Source organism: Amphiprion ocellaris, chromosome 4, assembly GCF_022539595.1.
Source record: "Amphiprion ocellaris isolate individual 3 ecotype Okinawa chromosome 4, ASM2253959v1, whole genome shotgun sequence".
Classification (NCBI taxonomy): Eukaryota; Metazoa; Chordata; class Actinopteri; family Pomacentridae; genus Amphiprion; species Amphiprion ocellaris.
The window spans coordinates 376,509-388,616 of record NC_072769.1 but is presented as its reverse complement, the minus strand read 5'-3'; the positions used below and the strand labels follow the sequence as shown (position 1 = coordinate 388,616).

The following is a 12,108-nucleotide window of genomic DNA, read 5'->3' as shown; positions in this document are numbered from 1 at the left end:
ACACACACACACACACACACACACCGAGACATTTTTCCAGACCTTATTCTGTGGCCTAATGGCAGCTGGTGTATCACAGAGGAGGCTTCTGCACTAGAGGGGATGACACACACACACACACACACACACACACACACACACACACACACACACACACACACGCACACACACACATTCACTTTCGCATACAGACACACACAAGCTAGATTCAGGCAGACTGAGGGCTGCTTTTTATGGCTTCAGAACATTAGGTCGTGACCCAAACCAAAAAGCCATAGCTATTATCAGTGTGGGAGTGAGGCCATATTTTCATTTTTTATTTTGTGACAGGTAGACTTTTCATCTGGCCTGCTATGATGTGATGCTTTCATTGTGGTGTCGGAGTGTTTACAATCAAATGGTTTCTCTCTGGGCCATGTGATCTGCCCATTATGGCTCTTTGGGATGTAAGTGTGTTTATCCCGGCACTAGGAGCTCAACTACATATACTGTCCGTTAGCACGACGATGTGTTTTGTGTTTTCTTGCAGCACAGCAGTCCACTCAGCCTCTGTCGTTAGGGTGGTGATCCAGTGATGGAAGCTCATGTGTCCCTTGGTTGACCCTTGCAGTGCAGTGCTCCTCTCTCTCTCCTCTGCTGCTCTGCTCCTCCATCAGCCTCTCCTAGGTTACTCTTGGCCAACTCTGGCCACCTGATTAAGGGATTAGTGGGGCTGATGGTTGTCAGTGTCCCCCACATGCTGGTTACTACCAATAAACCAGACACCTGGACCTCAGGGAGGAGGTCCACTTTAATTCATCCACCTTAACACACGCACAAGCACACCAAATCAGTACGTATTTTTGCGTGCACACTATGTACTGTAGGTCCATTTTTTTGTGGCTCACGTCAGCCTTGTTGAAGCAGACGAGTAGAAAATGCGAGGGGAGGGGTAGCAGGGTTAGCACAGGGTTACTGTCTTGTATCCCCCTTCCTCCCTCCTCTTTCTCCAGCTCTCCTAACCTCCGCCTGCCCCTCCCACTGCTCCCGATGCCCTGCCAAATTCATATATCCCATAATCGTGCTGAGTCGCCATGTCAGCAGCTCTGTATCAACCCCACTGCTTTGTCTTGCTTCTGTTTGTCATCACACTGAGACACTGCCTCCTGCCATCACTCTGGTCAAAGATCAGCTATCTTGGAAATACAGATGCTAAAGGATGTCCCCCATCTTTTTTTTTTTTTTCTTGGTTTTCTGCCTCGGATCCACTTCATTTTTTCCACATTATGCAGCTGCACAGTATATACTTACTGTTACCCATCACAGACCAACATTAAATCTAGAAAATTTAGCTCTGAAAACCATTAGAGGACTAATTTTTGACATTGGAATAGCAACCCATTTAGAAAATAAATCTTGCATCACTGTTTCCTTTTAATAGATTGCAATATTTTTTTATGGCAGCCGGCAGTCTTTAGTTTAATATCCATAGATAGAGGAGAGTCCGTGTCTGAGCCTGCAGATCAGTTCAGGACATTCCTAACAGCTGCCATCTCCCTCTTGACTATTTTTAGCCTGCTCACTATTTGAACTCGTAAGAGATGGGATTCGACGGCTCTTTTCACCTTTCTGACTATTGTTTGTGTGCTGAAAAGCCCCTACCACCTCTCATTATCATAAACCTAGATTCATTGCTTCTTAGTTAACATTTAATGTGTTTTTACTGACGTTCCCGTTTGCTTCAGTGAACCTACATGAGCTGCTGGAGCCGTCCCCAAGCGACAGTGTGACCTCCCGCTGCCCTCTTGCCCTAATAAGCACACAGCTAGATGCTAACCGGCTCAGCTCGGCTTTAGAGGCAATGCTCATGTTTTGGCTGTTATTAGGATTTCCTCATTTTCAATTTCATTTCATTCATGCAGCATCTCTAAATATGGATGCCAGATACTTAATTTACTTGAACCTAGAAGTCCTAGTCAAAAAGTGATGTTTTGTTATTGCATGATCAGGCGAGCGGAGTTTATTGATTTAAATTTTGAGAAATGAAAGATGCCCACAGTGTCCTCGGTCTAACTCACTCACTGTACTTTATTAATCCTAGAAAATTCAATAACTGAGACTTTCAGGAAATATTTTCAATAAAAGTAAATGACAGAGATCAAATGTTCAGAATGCCTATACTTAGTGCTTGTAAATAATGCTAAAAGTTATCCTCTCCTAGTCTGAACAGTTAATTAAACATGAGGCATTTTAATGGAATTCAGTACAGTTGGTCCTGTAACTTTTTTTTTTTTTTTTTTTTTTGCATTTTGCTTGTTGCTAAATAATAATGTGGGTGATCTATACAGGTGCATCTCATGTAATCAGAATATGGTGGAAAAAGTTCAATATTTTTCATCAGAAATTGCCTAAAGGGAAACTTGTATATATTCTAGACTCAGTACATGCCATTATTTGTTTGACTTACAGCCCACGACCCCCCCCAAGTTAATCTCAAAATATTTCACAAGGTGTACAAAGACCAATTTAAAAAAGAATTTATAGTTCAGAAATATCCAAACTCTTAAAAGTATGTTCATGTATGCTCTGTCAGTAATTGGTCAGGACTCCTTTGCTTCAATTACTGCAGCAATGTGGCTTGGCAGGGAGGCCATCAGCCTGTGGCACTGCTGAGGGTTAATAGATGCCCAGGTTCCCTTGATAGCTGCCTTCAGCTCTTTTTTATTGTTGGTTCTGGTTCGTCCTATTTTCCTCTTGACAACACACCGCAGATTTTCTATGGACTTCAGATCTAATCTAGCACTGTGATGTCATGATCCGTGGACCCTTTGGCAGTGTGAGGAGATGCCAGATTCTGCTGGAAGACAAAATTTGCATCTCCAAAAAGCTGTACAGTAGATGGAAGCATGTAGTGCTCCAAAATCTTCTGGTAGATGGCTGTGTTGATTTTGGACTTGATTATACATACTTGACCAACACCAGCAGATGACATGGCACCTAAATCATCACTGACAATAGAAGCTTCACACTGTACTTCAAGCTACTTTGATCCTTTGGCCCTACTCTCTTCCTCTAGACTCTAAGACCTTGATTTCCAAAAGAAATGCAAATTTTACTTTTGTCTGTAAAGAGGACTTTGGACCACTTAGCAATGGTCCAGTTCTTTCTGTGCTTAGCCCAAGTAAGATGCTTCTGGTGGTGTTGGGTGTTCAGGAGGACTTGACAGTAGGAATTCGACACATGTAGCCCATTTTCTGGACACGTCTGTGCGTGGTCGCTCTGGATGTTTTGGCTCTAGCCTCCCCTTCTTGTAAATCTCTCCCACATTCTTGAATCTGCTTTTCTTGACCATCCTCTCAATCTGCAGTCATCCCTTTTGTTTGTGCTCTTTTTCCTACCACACTTTTTCCTTCCAGTCAACTTTCTGTTAATATGCTTTGATATAGCACTCTGTGAACAGTCAGCAGCCCTTTCAGCAATGTACTTTTTAATCTTATCCTCCTTGTGGAGGGTGTCAGTGATTGTCTTCTGGACAACTGTCAAATCAGTAGTCTTCTCCATGATTGTGGTTGTGTGTACTGAACCAGGCTGAGAAATTAAAGGCTTTTTGCAGATGTTTGGAGTTAATTGGCTGAGTAAAAGTCTTCTTAGGACTTTGTAGGAGTGTCTAGGGGTCCTTGATTGGCATCTTTGTGGCCTGCTGTGAAATATTCTAATATTTTGATTTATTTTAGAGAGGTTCCCTGAGCTGCAAGTTGTTATGATCAAAATTACAACAAATAATATTCTAATAATAACAATAATAATAATATCCCCATATTCTAATTATATGAGATGTACTTGTAGTTTGGGCAAATAAAGAACAACATATACTAGCAGTGGAAGAAGTATTACGTTTCTATGTAAGTAAAAGTACGTAAGTAAAAGTCTTATACTCAAAATCTCACTGAGGAAAAGTATCTGTCTGTATCAGAAGTTTCAGGGAAGAGGTGAGGTCATTAACGGAGTAAGAAAGGAATAAAAACACAGTTTTGATACACAAATTTGTGTTTGTGTTCTTGTCTTTTTTGAAAAAAAAATGGGGAGTTTTATCTCTTTGGAATTCAAACTGTTCTTTAAATGAAACCATCTGAGAAGGTTTCAGGGGGAATCACTTTTGATGGAACATTTAAAATAACAATTTATAGATACCTGGAACATGATGAGGTTTGTAAATGGCAACAAGCCACAAAGGCTGGAACTGCTGATTTAATTTAAAAAGTGTATTGTGTTTTATGTCAATTCTTTATTCTCTTAAATAGTTAGTAACTAAACCTGTCAAATATCAATAAAAATTCACTCTAAAATGTAGTATGATGTATAATGTAGCAATGTACAGTACCCAAACTTTTTTAGTAAGATGCCTTTTGCACATTGCATTATGTTGAACAGGTTTCGATTTTTCTGGCTGGTATTCACAGTAGCCACCATTCTGTTTTTGTGTTTTTGTTTTTATTATTACAAAGCTTTTATATATATATTTTGTATTTTGCACTGTATGGCCTGCACCTTACCTTTCGTTGCACTTGTTGCAATGACAATAAAGTGAATCTGAATCTGAATCTTCTGTGAACAAATCTAAATCTTTACCCTTAAATAATGTGTATTGGTTGAATCTGTTTGATGAAACTCTGACCGGTAATTATCCCTTTGTTCAATTATTTCCTGCAGAGAACAATAAAGATGCCCAGTACCAGAAGGTGAAAGTAAAGGCAGAGCCCATGGAGGTGGACCCGCCACCTGCAGAACCCTCACCACCTGCCTCTCACCTGCTGGCCTTCAGCACTTTAGGGGCGAGTGAGAAGAATGAGCCAATGAGTAACCTCCCCGAGACATTGGCCTGCCCCCAGAAAGATCTCTTCTCCCAAGACATATCGGTCAAAATGGCCTCTGAACTGTTGTTCAAATTGTCAGGTATGTTCCTTCGAGCCACATGCTACTTGGCACTCCTCATTTTTTTTTGATCCACAGGAGATCTGTAACACACACTGGGTGTATAGCATCATCTCCCCGCAGCACCAGCGTGTAAACCTTGGGCAGTTTGTGATACTTGACTATAAAACCTACATGTTTCCATGTCCATCCTCTGGTGGCTCTGTAGTAAAGTCAAGGATATATGCCATGTAATGACATCCTGCTTTTTACCTGCCCGGCCATGAAAGTGACATTGAAGGCAGCAGACAGCTGTTTGTGTTGCTAGATTAAGACAGAGCTTTGAGGTGTATCCATTGGCCCCCAGAGAAAAGGCAGATATGTGTGTGTGTGAGTGTGTGCTGGGGGGGGTCAGGCTTGTAGTCCTGGGTTGTGGCCCCGGCTCTATCCAGCCTCTGATTGCTTCACTTAAAGGCCATATAGAGAAACAAGATTGTGTAAAAAATCTCTTTTATTTCCCCCCTCCCTTCTTCTTGCACATATTCACAAATTCACACATTGACAGTCCTTCTTTCCCACACAGTCTTGCATGCACACCTTTACACACTCACACAAGGCCCCATGGGGAGTGGTGTCTGCACATGTGCCCCCTCGTCCCTCCGCCCTCTCCTCCTTTCTCTCATTCTCTCTCTAACTCCCTTGACTCGTTTTCAGACATGCCGGCTCAAGCACACTTGGCTGCACACACTCTCCCCCTGCACTTCCCCTCCCTCCCTCACTCCCTCACTCACTGCCTCCCGCCCTCCCTCCTCCCTTTACATTTCTCCCGTGCGGCATCTCCATGGCAACGTGGAAAGAGACCTCTGTCCTTGGCGAGCAGTGTGACGGAGTGGGGTGTTTTGGGTAGGGGTGGCGGCGGCGGTGGTGGGTTTTAGTGGTGGGCAGAGGATAAGGAGGGTAGAGAGGGCAGTGGGGATACACAGTATGCCCACCCAGGCAGGCCAGGGCATCACTAGCCTTGCAACAGCGACAACTGCCCCCTTAGAACTGGGTTTGAATGTGTGGGGGACTGGAACAGAGTGGGCTGCTGTCACACAATGAGCAATCAATATGAATTACCCAGAGCAGTAGGACCTCAGAGACACATCAGTAGCAAGGTCGCTCTGAACACTGAGATGATTGCAGCTTTGAAATTCACTTCAGTACATCGCCTTGAAACTCACACATATGGCTCCATTCTCAGGCATTTTGTATAGTGCTCTTTACTACTGAATACTGAAAACCTGTGATCTGCTCACATTAGCTGGGCAGGTAGTGGCTGACTTTACAATTCTTGCTTTACTTACCACTTAGAAACCTCTTAAAATTATTTGCCAACCTTGTAAAGTTGCAGTAACCTCAGAGGCACGAGTACTTTTTGAAAAACACGAGCAATTACTGACACTTCTCACTATATATTCATGCTTTTTATATGAACATGTATTTACAGGAGTTTATTTTCAGCGTTGCATTTTATAGCAGAGGCTCTGCACTCCACCTGAAATATGGAGCGCCCTCTCTAGTGCCAGGACAAATTATCAATTTGTTTGTGAAATATAATATTAGGCTTGTTAAGAGTTTGATTCAGCTCAGCAGGTGATTGATTAATCAATCGCATTGTGTGGTCGCTTTGCTTTAATTAATCTGAGCAGCACATATGTCAGGAAAAAAGAAAACGACTTTTTTACAAGTTGGAAAAACTAGAGAGTCCAACTAGTTACAAGATGCTAAGGAACAAAAAGTGTGTGTGGGGGGAGGGACTTAGGATCTATTAGATAGCTATGTATAAATTCATCCTAACTTTTGGACCAGATTTTAAAATCTTTACACATATAAGTGGTGGTGATTCAACTCTTGGGCAGTTTTTGAGCGCAAAGGTAGCGGAGGTGTTCATTCGGACTCCATAATGTTGAAAGGTGGCTCTAATATTTTGTTCCCCCATTAACATACAAGAGCATGACCGCACACCAACACACATGTGCCATCTGTGTAGGCTAATGCAGATCTGGGCAGCTATTCACGTTGTTATTTTTAAAAAATGTTTTCAAATTAGTTTTGTTCAGCTAGCTTGCGGCCCACAGGTCGGCACACCCACTGGAGAGACTCCCACTACTCCAGATGGCCAGGGCACCCCTGCTGGCATGGCAAACCCGTACTTTACCAGCCGAACTTAACTTAAAGGGATGCAGCAGTCGGGCACATGCGTCGTCTTGGTTTCTGTGTCAGACAATGATATATGACCTGTGGGATGTTTAAGAAAACTTACCAGCTGATACCCAACTTAAACTGACAGCTGGTCACATCTAAATATCAGATGTCAGCAGTAGATTTCAACATTTGGAAACAGCAGTTTGACAAAAGAAATATTTAGTAAATCTTAAGGTCCACTAACTTGGTTTTTTTTTTGGTTTTTTGGAGTCTCCAACCGCCTCCCACAGCCTGCAGCAGCTGTCGGTTGCTCATTTTTTGATATAGATGTCATCATGTGACCTAAGTATTGAACTTCAGGGGCGACTCAATATCCGAGTGGTTACAGCACGTACCGCATGAGCACATAAAGCTTCAAGCTGTGAGTCCCCGGTTCAATTCCCAGCCAGTCCAGACCCTGAGAGCATGTCATTCACTTGCTCTGTTTCCCCACATGACTTAGTCTCTCCACTGTCACTGTTTTTTAGGGTGAAGATACAAAAAGAAATTATCTGTAAAGGGGGGAAGGTATTGATTTCAGTCATGTGACAAAACTGGCCTCTGAGGGCAAGTTAGAAAAGATAAATTTAAAACATATATATGTGATAATGCTGTGTGATAAGCTATGACTCTAGAAATGGTTTTAAATTCAAACTTTTCTTGTTGTTTTCAGAAAAAGTCAGCAAAGCCAACAACCACAAAGACAGCAACATGGTGGGAATAAACAGGTGAGTCAGTCGTACTCTATATATTATTCGATGTGTAGCTCTGTTTCTTATCATTGTCATTATCAGTAATCATCACGTTTTCAACTCCAGCTTCAAAGTCTGAGGGATTGGTGTCATTTGTCGCATCTCTCTGTTTCAGTCCGTTCCTGGACGAGTGCTTCAGACAATCACCCTTTAACTCACGCTCCAAGAGCTCTTCCCCCGCAGAGGCCAGTTCCTCCACCAGGGCAGCATTCCACGGTGAGACACGTTACACAAAGACACACACACTGTAGGGAAACATGGGTGGAGAGATGGTAAAAGTACCTGGACAAATCAATACGAGTTGGAGGCGGGTAAAATTAACTTTAACTTCGATCGAGTGATCGATCAAATGGATGACAGAAAAGTTATCGCTGCCTTTTTTGATAGCTTTTTGGAAATAGAAGCATTTTGGTAATTATTTCTAAATTATGTTTTGGGTCCTGCTTTGCAAATGTAAATGTATGGTGTTACTTTTTTGTCATGTTAATATCGTTTAGGTTTTGAGCTGTTGACCAGACAAAACACCAAGTTGAAGATATTCACTCTAAGGAGTCATAAATGACTGTATTTATTTGTATTTTTAACTTTAAAATCACTTTTAAATGTGCTCCACATCTGGCATAACAGACATTAAGAAAAGAAACACCAGATGAAAAATGTAAAAGCAAAACATTTATATAGGATTTGGACAAGTGAACAGTAATAGACTGATTGACTGTTTGAGAAAATGGCACTGGGTTGCAACTAATGATCATGAATCACGTGATGTCTTTATGTTGTTCAACATTGTTTTACACAAAGACAGAAAAAAAGAGACCGGAAAGTCCACTGCAGTTGAACCAAACAGAGATGTAATTAATTGCCAACAGTCAGTATCCCTGCATCATTCATAGCAGAGTGTCTTCAAACATAAGTATCAAGATCTTCATGTTATTGTCACTGTAGCTCAGAGAAATAATTGATTATGCAGAGATGCTCATTATGTACAAACGTACAGAACAACAACACACAGCAGTCACACAGCGATCGACCGCCTCTCCCTCTTTCATATTTGGAGCTTCATCTGGCCTTCCTGAACTCTCACGCATTTCCCCCAACCTGAAGGCTCTGCCCAGGGCATCCCCTGCCTCCCTCTGTTCCCCTCTTCCCTGGCATCCCAGAACTTCCCTTCGTGTTCCTTTGGCAGCGAGAGATCCAGAGGTTAATTAGCTTGTGCCAGCTTTGCCTGTCCCTCTGCCAGTTAATGAAAATCTGATTGGCTTCTGGGTGTCAAGAGTGTCCTGAAAGTTAATTCGCCCTGCCCACCTCCCCTTTCCCTTGTGTGTTTAAGCTTCACATCCAACCTCTGCTGCTTTCTCCTTTTTTTCTTTACTCTTGTACTGTTTTACTTATTTCTCCCATTCGTTTGTGTCTATGGACGCTTGTTCTATTTTTTTAGTGTGTCTCTTTTTCTTTTTCTCCCCCTTTCATCATCCACGGATCCAAACATTACTAAGCTTTACTAGCTGCAGCTGTAAAGAGGTAGACTTTCAATAAACAGGTTTTCAGTTCAGTGACCAGTGAACCACTGTCTTTTCCTGTCATGTTCATACTGCCTCTCCTATACAAGCCATCACACTTTGTTGATACTGCATTGGCCTTCATATGCAGACCTCAGGTCATCAACAGCAGCTGAGACCTAAAATACATTCTTTGTAATTCATTCGTTTTTTTCAATGAAACACTCTGCTCCCTGGTTTGCTTCTCAAACTATTCGTATTTAACAACACACTGTTAACACACACAACACAAACAAAAATCTTCTTCAATGTTTTTATGAAGTGTGTATTGTATATCCAAGCTATGTAATGATGTATGTGTTTTCAATAATACTATGCAACGAGAATGAGATTATTCAAAAGCTGAACCAAAGCACAGAAAATGAGCTAGTGATTGCTCTGAATGGTCAAACTAGAAGGACACAGAGTGCAGAACTCTCCCAAGGCCAATAGTTCACTAGTCTATGATATGCAAGTACACAGACAACATCATCGTGGACATCAGGGTAGACGAGCTGGATTCCCATCATCTTGACGATATATTTATTATACATAAATGTATAACTAAACATTAAAAGAGGACAATAAAACATTAACAAAGACAGTGCAACCTTAAAAAGAACAGTAACGGTGCATCAGAGAAAGATAAAATGTTACACAAACGCTCATCTGTACAAGTGGGTTTTTAAAAGCATTTGAACTGATTCAGTGACGGAGCTGTTCTGACAATTAAGGGAAGCTTGTTCCAGAGTGTTGTGGGTAAAACAGGGAATGAGTGGTTCCTCTTTGTTTTAAACCCTGACCATGGAACTTGTAATAGCAGTTTATTCTCTGATCTAAGGGACTTTGGTGCAGAATACGGTGGTGAAAGTGTAGAGACCTTTATACACATCCAACATTGACCTATTCATGGCGATACAGAAATCAAGTCACAGACACCAAAACTTCATGACTTCTTCCTCTGTTCATGTTTTGTATGTCCTCCAGCTTTCTTGAAAATCGGCCTGGTAGTTTCTGCTTGATCTTTCAGACAAACTGTATTAAAAACAAACCTTCTGTGGCAAATGTCTCCAATCAGTGGTCCCATGAGAAGTCAGGCTTGTTGAAGGAATCTCATTTAAAAAAAAACATGAACAAGTAGTTTTCCAGGACACATGACTAATTTGGGAAGCCAGAAGATCTCACAACCTGGAAGATGTCAGCTAAAAGCTGTTCAGAATTAGAAACACTTCAGCTAAAGGATTCTGACCAAAAAAAGAAAAATCTATGGAGATGCCACATCTGTCCATTTGAGCTCAACTATAAAACAGCAGAGCAGTGTGTATTTTGTGCAATAACTGCGAGCATGTGACGTACATTAGTGACTCATTTTGGTTTGGAAGGTGTCAAGAAGTGAGTTTGGGCAGTTTGCAAGATGAAAACATATATGCATGAAATATAGCATATAAAAACTTAATAATAATGAAAAATAAGTTGTCAGTGCTATATTTTAATATGTGCCTTAATCTGCCTTAAGAAAAAGTATGTAGTGGTGTATGATTGATACAGTCAAGGGTTAAGAGAGTCTTAGGTATGTGTGTGAAATCACTGTAAAAGTGTTACAACTGGCTGCTAAATCACGGTTGTCTCCCAACTATATTTAACTTAGTACCTGTAGTCATACAGACTAAAGTAATGTTTTTTTAAACTTAAAGCCAGACTGTGAACTACGTAGCTGGCAATGTGGCATCTCCAGCAATGTGTCTGTAACACAAAAAACTGCTCTCTTATGGTTGCTAATGGAGCGTGAGGCCAACAACTATCATGCAGAGACGAAGCTGAAAAGTGTGAGCATTTCCCTTTAAGCAAGAAAGAAAGAATAAATGAGTAGGAGTTGGTGTGATACCAGTGTGACTTTAGGAGTTTGCTGTCTCCTCCCTCCAGTCTGGGGTTTAGCACAATCCTTCATTTCTTGTTTGTGTCCCTCTCTTCTGCTATAATAGCACTAATTAAACCATTAACCACTTCAAGGCTCATACCACACCCTAATTGGCTTATTCGTCGGCGTGTTTGCTGGGTCGCCTTGAGCCCCTGCCGTCTGGCTTCTCTTCACCCTGTGTGACCTGGCCATTCCCTAGTATCACTTGTGTGAGTCAGGACAAGTTAATTCTTTTATGCACTAAGCGTTAGCTACAAACCACAGAGCGTGGTTTTGAATTCTTAGAACAGGCCCTGTACTGACGAGGAGTTTGGAGAAAAGTCCGATATTAGGGTGAGGCTGAGTCAGATTCCAGCTAATACAAGAGGTCAGAAAGTCCATGACCTGCAGATGAGCCAGATCGCAGTAACTCAAGCTTCTTGACATGTGCTGTGTTGCGACACCTCTGTGACTTCACTGTGTGTGTGTGTTAGAGGAAGCACACATACACACACTGTCAGCTCATTACCTACTTAGTTTACAGACAGGTGTTACTTTACACTGATCTACTTGCATGCATTTACCGTCACATACATGCCCTCACTCACCCTTGTTACAGTGGTGAGTTACAGACCTGCAGGACTCACATGATGATAAAAACTAATACTGCAGCTAACAAGTGTTTTCACTGTGGATTAATCTCCGTTTTTTCGCTCAGTTTGGTCTCCAAAAGACCAGAAAGTGATAATAAAAGCATCCATCATTATTTTCCTCTCATCTTCAGATGCCTCTTTTTGTCCAAAAC

At 41.7% G+C, this 12,108-nt stretch overlaps 1 protein-coding gene across 3 annotated transcripts in view; it reads left to right on the top strand.

The window, feature by feature from the left end:
* The window catches only part of znf827 (zinc finger protein 827), a 71,780-nt gene that overhangs the window by 41,245 nt on the left and 18,427 nt on the right, over window positions 1–12,108 (top strand). For all 3 annotated transcript variants that reach the window (XM_023262238.3, XM_055009871.1, XM_055009870.1), the window contains exons 6-8: window positions 4,690–4,932; window positions 7,790–7,844; window positions 7,984–8,084. In XM_023262238.3, coding sequence (XP_023118006.1) covers window positions 4,690–4,932; window positions 7,790–7,844; window positions 7,984–8,084 — 399 coding nt within the window. The remainder of the gene's footprint in view (window positions 1–4,689; window positions 4,933–7,789; window positions 7,845–7,983; window positions 8,085–12,108) is intronic.